We start from the raw sequence: 14,267 nt of genomic DNA on the forward strand, positions 1-14,267 counted from the left end.
TGGCAAGGTTTTGGTAGTGGGGGGGCTACTGGAGTGGCTTCTGTGAGAAGCTGCTGGAAGCTTCCCCTGTGTCTGACAGAGCCAATGCCAGGCAGCTCCAAGATGGACCTGCCACTGGCCAAGGCCGAGCCCGTCAGCGACAGTGGTAGTGCCTCTGGCATGACATATTTAAGAAGGGAAAAAAAAGCTGCTGTGGCACAGAAACTGCAGCTGGAGAGAGGAGTGAGAACATGTCAGAGAAACAGCCCTGCAGACCCCCAGGTCAGTGCAGAAGGAGGGGAGGAGGTGCTCCAGCCGCCGGAGCGGAGATTCCCCTGCAGCCCGTGGGGAAGACCATGGTGAGGCAGGCTGTCCCCCTGCAGTCCAGGGAGGTCCACGGTGGAGCAGATATCCCCCTGCAGCCCGTGGAGGATGCCACGCTGGAGCAGGTGGATTCCCAAAGGAGGCTGTGACCCCGTGGGAAGCCTGCACTGGAGCAGGCTCCTGGTAGGACCTGCGGATCTGTGGAGAGAGGAGCCCACGCTGGAGCAGGTTTTCTGGCAGGACTTGTGACCCCATGGGGGACCCACACTGGAGCAGTGTGCTCCTGAAGGACTGCAGCCCATGGGAAGGACCCACATTGGAGAAGTCCATGGAGAACTGTCCCCCGTTGGAGGGACCCCATGTTGGAGCAGGGAAAGAGTGTGAGGAGTCCTTCCCCTGAAGAGGAAGGAGTGGCAGAGACAACATGTGATGAAATGACCATAACCCTCATTCCCTGTCCCCCTGTGCAGCTGGCGGGGGAGAAGGTAGAGAATTCAGGAGTGAAGCTGTGTCCGGGAAGAAGGGAGGGGTGGAGGGAAGGTGTTTTGAGATTTGGTTTTATTTCTCACTACCCTAATCTGGTTTGATAGGCAATAAATTAAGTTAATTTTCCCCAAGTCAAGTCTGTTTTGCCTGTGACAGTAATTGGCTGAGTGATCTCTCCCTGTCCTTATCTCAACCCACAAGCCTTTTGTTATATTTTCTCTCCCCTGTCTAGCTGAGGTGGGGGAGTGACAGAGTGGCTGCGTGGTGCTTTGTTGCTGGCTGGGGTTAAAACACGACAGGGACTAAGGCGCAAAGCTATTTGGCAGTGCAGTCATTCTCTAACTGAATTAGGGAAACATGGGGTTTTGTATCCATTTCTGTTCACTTAGCCAAATGGCTCAGACCCATTTTAAATTGGAGTATGCTCCTTATCTTTTTTAAAATCTCTTTAAGATTTAGTCTTGATTCCATAATCTTTGAGTGTAAAAGATGTCGTATTGGAAAATATTTGTCCTCTAGGACAGCTAACATTTCTAACCTCTGGGCATATCATACAGTATTCCTTATCTCTTTCAGGAACTTCAGCTCCCGATACTGAAAGTGGCAGCAACAGAGATGGTGTCTGGAGTGTCAGGGGAATCTGAGCAGAAACTGAGAGAATTGTTTCAGCAGGCTGTGGTGAGAACGCCTGTTGGAAATTACACTGTGAATTGTTTGTCCTTTTCTTTGTAAAGATTCATACTTTGTTGCTATGGTTTCAATTTGAGTGAATATTAGTGAGTGAATCTTTATACTGCTGCACACAAGTCATAGTGTCTCCCCTTCTGTGACCAGAATTCCATTGTACTAAGTGTCGTGCTGTCATAGAGCATAAAGATTACTATTCTGAAATCTTAACAAAAGATAGTTCGTCGTATCAATGTAAAGAGGGCAACATACATTATTTACCTATTTGGAGCTGCTTGGTTTGATATATAAAAATAAAAAAAAGATGTAAGAGCAGTTCACTGTGCTTTTTTTGTTACAGGGGTTTTTTTGCTGGTTTTGTATGGCATGGAATTTGAGTGAATGTGAGAGACTTAAGCCTTTGGGGGTTTAGGTATAAAGTAAAAAATTTGGGACAAACATCATAAGAGCAGGAGTCAAGTTACAGTTGAACTCTTGCTTTGGTGTGACCTCCAGACTTAGTAAGAAGCAAAGAGAACCAGACAGGTTGAGATAATATTAATTTAAACAAATGCAGATTTTTCTTTTTTTAGTGTGTGGTTAATGTTTTATTTCATGAGGACAGTTTTCTGTTCCTGACCTCTGAGTATGTTCTGGTTTTCCAACTTTATTCCATTTTTCTACTGTCCCCCACAACTGTATATAGGTGTTTAGAGTATGTTCCTGTAAAAAAGAATGCTAAACAGGGCAAAAAGATTGATTGCGAAGCTGTTAGATTATTATGTTTCCAGTTCATAATACATTTTAATTTTTAGAAAGTCTTGTTAAGATGTTGTGTAGAATAAAATTAAATAAGTGATTGCACAGAGTTTTTAGAAATTACATATCTTCTGTATGTATAGTGATTGAGGGGAGGTTGCTATAAAAGTTATTTTTGAAGAAATTAAATGTATTGCATAAAATACATTTAAAAATAAATTCTGTTGCCTTATAGTCCCTTGCATTCACTTAAGTAGCTTTTGCACTTGTTTTTTGTACCAATTTTTGTGCAGGGAAAAAAAAGATGTAGTTCCACCATACCTTACACATGTACTGTGAAATCTTTATAGCTTAGTTGCATTTTTTCCCCTCTATCAGATAGTAGAAAACTGAATGACAACTAGATGGCGCAGTTGCTACCTAATAACACAGAATGCGTGGGTTTTAAAATACTATTTTTTTAGATGATTCTAGTAATTTTTTGAAGATGATTCTAGTGTTTTCCTTGAGTATTCCTTTGCACTACTAGTGCTTTTTGAGAATATTAGTAACCTTATGTCAGTTAAACACTATTCCATTAGTTACAGTAGTTATTATTCTATATTAGTGTTGACTTTTTATGAACATGAAGTACATGGTATTTTAGAGCACTTGTAGAATTCGATCATTGCTCATTTTTACTCTTTGAACGTGGTCAGGCTCTGCAGTAATCTTGAAGTTGGCAGATCATTTTTCATGACCACCTACTGCTCCTTTTGTTTCATTATGTGTGTCAATAATACTAGCTCTTGGAATTCCACAGCTCTAATGTCATTAACAAAACAAACAAAAAAGCAAATCAGACCTTTCTTGTCTGATTTTCTTTTTTGGACTTAAGCAAGTAAGCAGTCACAATGGAATATTTATGGAAAATGTAAAGGTACCTTTAAATCTTAAACAATATATATAGACATTTTGAATCTCATGCCTTAATTATTTCATAGCCTCAGTTTAGCACAGTTTCATAGTCTGGTGGCTCTCCAGATAGTCAATAAGAACAACAGAATTGTTCCTGGACAGGTCAATTGTGCAGCAGACTTAGAGTAATAATTATAGAACAGAAAATCTGAAAAAATTCTTTCTCTCTTGTAATACACTATGTCAGTATAATTTTGTAATTATTAATATTTCGTGTTCCTAGTCCAGTGCACCATGTGTCCTTTTCATTGACGAGATTGATGCAATCACCCCAAAAAGAGAAGTTGCATCGAAGGACATGGAGCGGAGAATTGTTGCTCAATTCCTAACTTGTATGGATGGTCAGTTTCAGGAATATCTGTGCTAAGCTAAACTTTCTAATTATCAGGCTTACTGTCTGCTTTTCTTCAGTAGTGACTCGTGGTTACTTTAGTGGAGATAGTGGTAATAATTTTTCATATTTTGGCACTGTTTACCTGGCAGGTGGTGAGAAGATTTTAATAAATTTGAGGGGATGTCACTACATTATTTTCACAGTGGTCTGTACAGCATTATATATGCCTGTCTGTTGTGTAAACAGATAAAATAGGAAAATGTGTCAAATGTAATTTGAAATGTTTATTTTTGCTTGATTGCACAAAATGCAAATTCTAGGTAGTGGAAATAAGGATGAACAGCAGTTTAGTATGAGTGTTGGTTAGTTTATCTCTGCTGTTCTGACTATTATTGTGTGCTACAAAAACAGAGCCACATAGATATCAGAACAAAGTTGCGACAGTGAGTATAAGTACTAACTTCCTTCCTTCCTTCCTTTAGATTTGAATAATGTGGCTGCCACTACCCAGGTCCTTGTTATTGGAGCAACTAACAGACCTGACTCACTGGACCCTGCACTGAGACGAGCTGGGAGATTTGATCGAGAAATTTGTTTAGGGATCCCAGATGAAGCAGCAAGAGAAAAGTATGTCTTACAAAGTTTAAGCTTCTTTTTGTTGAATTAATAAATAAGGAAACAATGTGTAAGTTAACATACAAATTAAGAAAAAGTGCTTTATTATGTTTAGTCCTATTTCTGCCTATACACACCTATGGATCAGCACACACTGAGAGGTGCAGAAGACATTAAGTGTACATCTACTCTTTGTCTTGGTAGCTGTGTCTACATTTGGGGTGGTTTCCTTTCTTGTGTGCCAGTCTGCTTTTAGCATTATGTTAATGGGTTTTCAAGTGCCTTAACAGTATAGATGATGGAATTAAATATGTCTTTTCTGTTGTTCAGGAGGTTAACGTTCTGTCTTTCATGTTCCTTATGTAATTATTAAATTAGGAACATAAATTAATTATAGCCTGTTTGTTAGTCCTCTCAAGCACGTATCTTAAGCAACAGGCCTGGAGTCTTCCATTCCATTCCTTGTGGAAATATGCCAGTCCAGGCATTAAGCTGAGCTGCAGTCATCCTGTTTTGTGTAATTGACCCTTTTTACTCCAAAGATCTGTGATTGTCAGATGGAATTAAAAAAAAAATAATTATATTTTTAATTTTTTAATTAAAAAAAGAACTGTTACTCATTTCCACAACAGCAGAAAACACAGGAAGGAAAGTTTGAAAACAGCTGTGGCTTATCTTGTTACAGGAAGGAAAGAAAGGTTCTAGCTCAATTAATCTTATTTCTAAGTTGAAAAAGCAGACTATTCTGCTTGCAGCATTGCTCACTGTGTTGTCAGCACTACTGGCCATTATCCCACCCTTTCCCACACACCCCACTTCTGGTCGTGCTTCCAATTTTTTTTTTTTGTCTTCTTCCTCCAAATCTACAGCCCTGTAGTAATTATGTTCCTCTTGGTTGTAGGAAAATGTGCAAGTGGTTAGAGGTAGAACTAAAGAGTTGACTGATGAGAGTTCTGATTCTATGACATTTCTTAGGTTCATGTTAAAAATAAAATATTCCCAGAAACAGCACTATTTCAAAGGATAAGAGTTGTGAATGGGAGAGCCACCATAGTGTGTAGAGACTGTTCACAAGTTAGAGTGTAGTCACATTTGTTCATGTTATTGTTTTGTACAATTGTATGTATTTGTGTTCCTGGAGGTGTAGGCTTCCAGGAACTGTTGATTTTTATTTTCTTTTTTGAATTATCCCCTCCCTGCCCTGCCCCCCCCCCCCCCCAGTCTGATTTCATTTGCTCCTTGCAGAATAGTTTGTTGTAGATATTCTTCAATAAATAAATAAAAGTGGGATGGAACAGACAATGCAGACTAAGGTTGTTAGGAATGCAAGGTTAAATATCTCAATGGATAACTTGTGTGCATCTCTGTGGTACACTCTGAGATCTACTCTGTCAATTTTGAATCATAAACTAAGTTTTAAAGAATCTATAATATTTAGATCCACCAAAACTAGCTTTTACCCACTGATTGACTTTGCCTGGCTGATGCTGTTGATTTTCCGTTTTAGAAACTGAAAGGAAATATATAGCATAGTTTTGTGGGTTTCAGTGTTGATTGCTTCCTAGTTTAATGAAAACTGTTCCCACTGTACTACTTCAGTTCATGTGGACTGAAAGAGACCTTAAATCAATGATGTTTGTTTTCATATGAAAATAAAAAAAGCCACAGCTTCATCTTTATTTTGTTGTTCTACCTCTCCCTACTCGATTAGAATTCTTCAGACTTTGTGTCGAAAACTTAAGCTCCCGGAGTCCTTTGATTTTCATCATCTAGCACGGCTGACTCCAGGATACGTGGGTGCTGATTTGATGGCACTTTGTCGTGAGGCAGCTATGTGCACAGTGAACAGGGTCCTGATAAAATCTGAGAAGCAGAAAGGGAAACATATACACGCTGGAGAAAACACAGCTGAAGAAGGCATAGGAGTAGGAACAGACATCCTGGTGGGAGAAGATACCAAACAACTAGAACTTCTTCCTAAGGTATTTGTTCCTTAAGTATGTGCGTCTAATATCTTAAGAATTGAGCCATTTTATAGTTGTGAAAGTCATTCCTCAAAAATCCTTAAACATCTATGGCCAATGTAATATTAAATTTAGATTTAGATATATTGGCTCCTAGAGCCAGAAGCTTCACTCCTAATGACTCATATGAGTTTGAATAAGTGGCTCCCAAAACCCACACCTTCAAAAATTGTATTAATGTTATATACAAGGTGTGGGTTTTTTCCTTGGGTTTTTCGTTGTTGTTGTTGTTGTTTTGTTTTCTAGCAGACCATTGATTAAAATAGTGGCTATATCTCTCTTCAAAAGTGTATCAACTAAGAGAACTGTAAGAATATCAGACTTGCACTGAGTTTTTACCAAGCTGTTTGCTGTGCCCTCAGTGAAATATCTATTGTGATGCCTGGGACTCTTCCCCGACCTGGTATAGTTACAGTTAGCCAGAGTCTAGAAGTATTTGTACAGTCTACATTTTCCCTCCAGCTATGTGATTGCTTGGGGTAAACCACATGTGGTGTCTAGTACCTATAGCAAGTTTGAGGAAGATGTATCTGTCCAGTAGAAAAGTTGGGTTAGCAATGTGACTTGAGCTGCAGAGAAGGTATCTGTTAATGTGCAGTACAGCTAGAACTCTGTTGCAGAAAATGGCATTTCCAGTGCCAGAATTATTTTGTGGCCCAAGTAACACACTGATCAGTAAACCAGAACATCTGTATTATATAGAAATTCTTGGCCCTCAAAAATTTGACTCTCAAAATTTGGAGTGTGTGTGCACCTTCATTCTGAGTAGGCTTCCTAAAGATTTGTCTGGAGAAGTAAAACAAAGGGGTTTTATATCCATATTGTACTCAGATTCTGGTTTTAGAAGGACTGTCAAAGAAAACTGTTATTGTAATTAACAAAAAACAGTGTAAAAAGCTGTAGTAAGCCTTTGTATTAGAGTAACATAATCATACTGCATACCTCCCAGTGTTTCCTGGGGCCTGACGTAGCCAAAAAAGTGGGGAGGGTCAGGTAGTTGCAGTTTTTATCAACATCACCATGATCAAAGGGGTTATTGAGGAGGAGGAAGTCTAATCCTAACAGAGCCATATTTTGATAGCTGGCAGGAGGTTGACATAGTCTAATACAGGGTATTGTCATTAAAACCGCTCTATTATGTTTATAATGGAAAAATAAACATACAAAACCTTTAAAAATCATTCACACAATTCAAGTAAACAAACCCAGTGGTCTCGGCTATTTCAGAGTTTCTCTTAGTGATTCTGTTAAGAGGAGGAGGGAGGGCTTAAAAGGAGTATCAGGCACTATAAACACTTTTATTTCTTTGTGGTCAGTTGTAGAGCTATCTTAGTTGCAACAAATAGGAAGTGATACTTTTCCCATATACTGCTGTAGGAATAACGTGGAAACTTAGGAGAGTTTTACCTCCCCCCCCCCCCCCATCTTATAATGAAAATCCTGGTATAGTTTTACTTGTGGTGCGGTATCAATTCGCTTTGATACTGCCTTTCTGTATTAGAACTGGGATGTATTTATGTTATGAAAGTATAAAGTTCTTTGATCAAGTATTTTCTCAGATAGTTTCCCCAATAAGGAACTGATTGGGGAAATTGGAACATACCTGCCTGGGGTGCCGTGGTCTGCAAGATGGGACAGTCCTGAAAAGCATTACCCTGTATGTCTATTCTGTTTGCCCAAACTTTACCAGAGCCTGGTTACAAAACAAGGTCTAATCAGCCTGAGGACACGAGTTGATGATTTGAAATCAGATTATGCTAAATAAAAGTGTATAATCTAAAAGTATGTGTTAAGAGTTTTAAATGTTTATACGTAACTGAATGTTCTACAAATTGCTGAAATTGTGCTGTTCAGCTGTGGTGTTCACTTTCTCTTGAGAGCAATTTCATATTAAAAACAGAATCAATACATATAATTAATACATATTTTAGAAATTTCAGTATGGAAAGAACTTTCTCCTAATCAGTGTGGGAGAAGCAGTAGGAAGAATTTGAATACAAAATACATGTACTATCTCTGTTTCTCTAGTATCTAAATCAAGATTGTAGTCTGTCAGCTTAGTGCTTTCACAAGTGTTAAATGTACGTAGTGCTTTCCTGGAATTTTACCATTGATGTTAATTGTTAATGTTATTTCTAATGTTGTTTTACATTTTATGTGTATTGTACCTAATAATTTGTTTCATAGTAATTAATATTACAGTTGAAGAAAGTATTGCTTTGAAAAAGCCCTTAAAAAAATGGTTCTTAAAATCTAATCCACTGCATAATCTTTCTCTCCCTTTCTGTGTACCCTAAGGATGAATTGCAGAGACTTTTGGATTTGCTGAAGCAGCAAGACCCCTTGCCTGAGGAGCAGCTGCAGAAGCTGTGCATTGAGATGAATGATTTTATTGTTGCACTGTCATCAGTGCAACCCTCTGCCAAGAGAGAAGGCTTTGTCACAATTCCTGATGTGACATGGGCAGATATTGGAGCCCTGGAGGATGTTCGGGAGGAGCTGACTATGGCAATATTAGTATGTCTTAACCTTACTTTCAAGGATTTTTTGCATTTCCTCCTATGCAGGAAATAAAACTATGCTTGTTTGGTTTTTAATATTTATTTAAGGTATAACGTGCTACCCATGAGTTGTAACATGCTACAAACTAGAAATTTTGCAACATCTTCATTTAAAATAGTCAAGACTTCTATAATTTGCTTTCAAATTTTTTACAAGTCTGGTGCATGTATTTAACATTTCACTTATTGTAGTCATGCTTTCAGTTTTCAGTATGTTCATTATTGCTGAATCTTAAGTATTCTACAAGTTTTGTACCAATAACCTTAGTTACACAACTGCCACACAAAGAATTGGAGACTATTTAGCTGGAAGGTTAGCGGTCACACTGCCAGTCAGAGGGATACTTAACACCTTAAGATGAGAACTTAGGTAAATAAGGTAATTGCATCTGAATAATACTACTCTCCCATTTTGGGGTACTTATCAGTGCAAGATAATAAGATGCTGATTGACTGTTTATTCTTTCAGCCTGTTTTTTATTGGAATAAATAACTTGCTTATGAATGATTTTTCATCTAACTGTAACTGAAAAGTTTTGTGTTAGCTTTTCGTCACAGATAACTATGATATTTTCTTTTATAGGCACCTGTGCGAAACCCAGAGCAGTTTAAAGCTCTGGGCCTGACGACTCCAGCTGGTGTCCTGCTTGCAGGGCCTCCTGGGTGTGGCAAAACATTGTTAGCTAAGGTAATACATTTTCTAAACATGTTTAAAAATACTGAAGAATCTTCTTGAAGTGGATGTTTTTGTAGGAATGACTGAGTCTGGATGATACTGCCAGAAGTTGGGCTTTTGCACCTCTTCTTATCAGAAAATTAAATTTGGGCCTCTGTGCTAAAGTTATTTGATTTTCTTGTCACAAAGTTACAATTTTCCTTGAATTGAGAGGGAATTACTGCAGAAATTGAAGGACTGAAGTTGGTTAAGAAGAAAGTAGCAAAGATGGGAAGAAACTCTTATTAGATAACCATTTCTGTGGAATATTTCACTGGAACTGAATTATACATTTGGAAGTAGTCTACACTCTATTATATTTATGTATTTTTATTTATTATATTTACCTTACTGAAAATACTTCTGTTTTACTTCTGCTCTCCTTGAGCATTTCAGTTCTTGTGGCCTCCCCATGTAAATGCAGATAATCATGCAAGTTTCCAGGTTGTCACTCATCTTTATCTTTAAATGCTTTTATGTAGTTGAATATCTCTTTAACTCCCACTAAATACTGATAATTCTTCAGTTAATATTGGGGAGGGGGGTGGGGTGTAAATCTGGACACTGCCTCATTAGAGAGAGAACACCTTGCTAAATTCCCTGCCCCCCTCCCACTCTTAATTCCACATAATTACACTTTGTACTGTTTTCTATATTTTACAAACAGTTGCTGACTGTGTTCCTTCCCTTAAGTTTGTTTATTGCTCCATGGACAGATCCAAAGAAAACATGAAAAATGTGTTTTATATATACATCTGTCTTTCCTTTTTTGATAGGCTGTGGCAAATGAGTCTGGACTGAACTTCATATCTGTGAAAGGTCCTGAACTGCTAAATATGGTATGCACTAATCATTGTGCTTTTGTTATTTATGGAATTCTTGTCCAAACTGTGGGGCAAGCAAAATTCCTGTTAATTACGTAACTGATACTGGTGCAACTGAAGTTGACTCATTTAACCTCTGCTTAAAGTTTTTAGCAGTAAAGTTTTTCATGTGAAAAGGGAAAAAGCTATCCGGGTAGTTTAAGTGTGTATCTTAGTTTAAATTACCTGGCAGATGGAGCCTCCTTGACTGAAGTAGGATTTCTGAATGACCAACTACATGCGTCATTGCTTTTATGTAGATTGGAAAAAGAACAAAAGTTCAAATCTACAGTGAGAACAATTGGTGATCAGTAACTGCAAATCAGCAGCTTTCACTAAGCAAAATAAAATTTTGAACTTTCACGTTCAGAAATGTGTTCTGTCAGTCATTTTAGCTTCTTAATGGAAGTTTGAAACCTTGGAAAGCAGTGTGGTTTTTTAGTTGAACAAAGTGATTTTTAAAGATTCTAAATGTTAACAGATAAAAGTGCTGTAGTCTGAGTTTTTGAAGTACTGGACTTAGAAGTGTTGTGATACAACTTCAGTCTCTTTTAGAGTTAAAAGAATGTGTTGAACTGAGCAACATGGCTGCAGCCCATATCTCGTAAGACCATGGCAGTTATCTGTTTATCAATAATGTGGAAGCTAGTATTTGATTATTTTTTTCCCCAACATTTTTTTAATGTGTGCCTCAAGTACTGTTACAGGCAGGAAATACAACTCTTAATTAGGAGCCCAACTTCCTTGTGGAGTAAAGAAAAAATGTCTGGCTGTGATTCAGAGACTGTGTTAAGACATAAATTGTATCAAAACATGTTTGTTTGGAAAAAATGAAGTGTTTGCATTTAAAACTTGGCAACCCCCGCCCCTGCAATTCGCCATTCAAAGTGAAATTCTGGCTTACTTTTCAGTTCCCTGCTGTCAACCCCCTGTCTTCAGGCAACTAGCATATGAACTTCAGATGTTCGTTGTGTTCAAATTGCTCACTGGGTTTGTTTATGAACAGTTGATGAACAACAGCGTCCTTAATGAAGATTGTATTTGTTAATTCTCATCAGTGGAATGATGGCAAGTTAGATTTATTCCCCAGAAAGTAGGAATTCTATTAAATTCTGAATGTACTGCAAACTGTCAAAAGTGGGCTAGTGACAACTAGTTCCCATGTAAGTCTTGATCAGTAAGGAAGTAGAGGTAACAGACTGTTATCAGAAGTAAACTGGTTAGCAAGTTGCACTTCTCCATTGCAAAGCACCTCAAATATTGTTTAAAACTGTGATTATTTTTTTTCAAGCAAAATCTTCATGACTTACATTGTTTCACTGTGATTTGTCATTTCTTTTAGTATGTTGGTGAAAGTGAACGTGCTGTACGTCAGGTATTCCAGCGTGCCAGGAATTCAGCGCCCTGTGTTATATTTTTTGATGAAGTTGATGCTTTGTGCCCTCGGAGATCTGACCGTGAAGTGAGTCTGTCTTTAAAATATCTCCATAAATAATCTCAGTTGCAGCTTTTGTGGCATTGTGCTAGTAACAGAATTACCTGGAAGGGTACTACGTTCAGTATCTCCAAAGAAAAACAATCTGATAGGCTTTTTCATATTTGAGGAAAAATATGTTGATCAAATTTTATAAAGCTTAATACTTTTTTTAGTATGCATATGTAGAAAAAAATATCCAGAGAATGTGTGTATAACTACCAACTTGGCTGTGTAGAGCCGTAGGAAAAGATGGAGTGCAGTTTAATATCATGTTTAATTTATGGCCAGATCCTGACACCTGTATGCAACTGTAATGCTTGCATGAAGTATGTACTTACTTGAATAACGTGAACTGGGTCATGAAAATATTTGAGGCAGGAGCATAAGTGGAATACATTAGACTTCAGAGCTATTCCACCTGTGAAGTTTTCTCTGCCTTGATTTTTGTTGTTGTTTTGGAATAGGAACTACCTATGCCTAGGATTAACTTCTGCTTTTGGGGGGGGCAATATTAGTGCAAACTGTGAATGTGTTGAAAGGAAAGCTGCTCTGTTTTTTATGAGGAGGAAGTGCATCTGTTTTGATACTGTACTGGTGCATATATGTTGATGGTTGAAAGAAAAGATGCTTTTTTTCAACAGACGACTTGAGTACAGCATTGTTCAGATATTGTCGTCAATGACTTTAACAGAAGGACTGCTGTAGTTCTAGTTCATAGGAGAGAGGAAGTTTGATCAACTGTTTCTGAATTGTACCTTGTCTTCTGAATTTGCATGCTTCACTTCCTATGAAAGATAGCCAAGCTGAAAAGTTCAGACTTGACTTCTTGAATGTCCTGAGGTGGTGGTTGCCACAGAGCCATAAAAGGTGTCCAATACTAGGCACCACAGTAGGCATAGATGGTAGCCAAGGAGGGGCAACAAGTGTGCTTTGGCCTCACTATATTTCACTTCTGTGGTGGCAGCAGCAGGCAGCAACTTGGTGCCTAGAAGCCCACCCCTGCTCTTCACAGCCTCATTTAACCGTGTAGAGGTACTGTCTGGGCAGGAGACTGGTGACTTTATTACTCAGGCTGTGATACTGGTGACAACCTTGGGATTCGTAACTGAAACTCAGGGGCATTTGGTGTTTCCACTGGCTCTTTGAGACCGATGTGCATTTTCACCTCCTCTTCTAATTTTCCATATGTAGATTTATATTTTTGTATGTTTAAAATAAAACAGTAACACTTAGAACAACATTCTTCAAAATCATCAGCCGGTTTTACTGCATAATTGAACTCTTGTTCTCCAGCTCCTCTGCTTTCTCTCTGTCTCCCCAGCTCTAGAATGAAATTCAGATTAAGGTATTGAGTTTGGTTATAGGATATCACTACTATGGAGTTAACATTTAACTCTGAGTAGCTAACCTGCTGAATCTGTTGTTTCAGAAGTTTCAATATTTGGAGAGACACCCCACCCCCTAAACACCCCAACACCCCCACCCCCCACCCCCCAAAAAAAAAACCCAAACACCAAAAACCCCACCAAAACCCGAACCACCTGAATATTGAGAAGTTTTGGGTGTTCTTGTTGAGATAGATGAGAGAATGATTAGTATAAATATCTATATGTACTTCTTTGAGTCCTTCATTTTTAATGGGAGAGAAAAGGTTTGCCACATGTTAAAGTGTGTGGCAGGTGTATAGGTAGCATGAATTTAAGGTGGAAATGTGCTAATAATATGGTAGTAGAAATCCAGAACGCAGCTACACTGGACGTGTGAAAAAAACTTTTTTGTTGAGCAGTATTTCAGGGCAGGGAGTTAGTAGATCTTTTGTTTCTTTTACTTTGAAATATTCACATTCCTACTGCTTCCTCAATTTTGTTGACAAGTTTCTCCTTTTAAAGTCAGGAGCCAGTGTCCGAGTAGTTAACCAGTTACTCACAGAGATGGATGGTCTGGAGAATCGTCAGCAGGTTTTCATTATGGCTGCCACAAACAGGCCTGGTAAGGACCCAAAAATCATGAACAAGAGAAATCGGACATCCTTGGTTCTCTTGTAATGAAATCGTGTGTTCTTACGTATTTGAATTCTATAACTAACCTTGTTCTGTACTTAAAATTACAGTGTCTCCTCGAATCCAAACCTTTTCTGATAAATTAATCTGTTCCACATTCTTGTGACAGCGTGAGATGAAGCAACAAAATGAATAAGATGAAGCACTCTTTAAAATGTGTCTTAATTAGCACCTGATACCATTGCTGTAAAATGCTTTGAAAGACTTTGACTTGATTGGACTTCAGATTATGTCCTTGGAACATGAAAGAACAAAAAAGAACTGAAACATAAATTATATATCTTTTGCTTTTTGCATTGATTTTCTATCCAAAGCAACCTTATAGTTTTCTGCTATTTTTAATTTTTTTGCCTTGAGGCATCTGTCTCGTGAAATAATTTTTCTTTTTGCTTCCTGGGTTTTACGTTCTGAACTCAGTTCCCTCAGCCTGCTGTTCCCTCATGTTCT

General features: G+C 38.2%; 1 protein-coding gene across 1 annotated transcript in view; it reads left to right on the forward strand.

The window, feature by feature from the left end:
- The window catches only part of NVL (nuclear VCP like), a 42,978-nt gene that overhangs the window by 8,988 nt on the left and 19,723 nt on the right, over positions 1-14,267 (forward strand). Inside the window, exons 10-18 of the mRNA XM_069800056.1 lie at positions 1,366-1,467; positions 3,395-3,512; positions 3,988-4,132; positions 5,832-6,102; positions 8,443-8,661; positions 9,289-9,393; positions 10,197-10,259; positions 11,626-11,745; positions 13,650-13,749. Of these exons, the coding sequence (XP_069656157.1) occupies positions 1,366-1,467; positions 3,395-3,512; positions 3,988-4,132; positions 5,832-6,102; positions 8,443-8,661; positions 9,289-9,393; positions 10,197-10,259; positions 11,626-11,745; positions 13,650-13,749 (1,243 nt within the window). The remainder of the gene's footprint in view (positions 1-1,365; positions 1,468-3,394; positions 3,513-3,987; positions 4,133-5,831; positions 6,103-8,442; positions 8,662-9,288; positions 9,394-10,196; positions 10,260-11,625; positions 11,746-13,649; positions 13,750-14,267) is intronic.

This window comes from Haliaeetus albicilla, chromosome 13, assembly GCF_947461875.1.
Source record: "Haliaeetus albicilla chromosome 13, bHalAlb1.1, whole genome shotgun sequence".
Lineage (NCBI taxonomy): Eukaryota > Metazoa > Chordata > Aves > Accipitriformes > Accipitridae > Haliaeetus > Haliaeetus albicilla.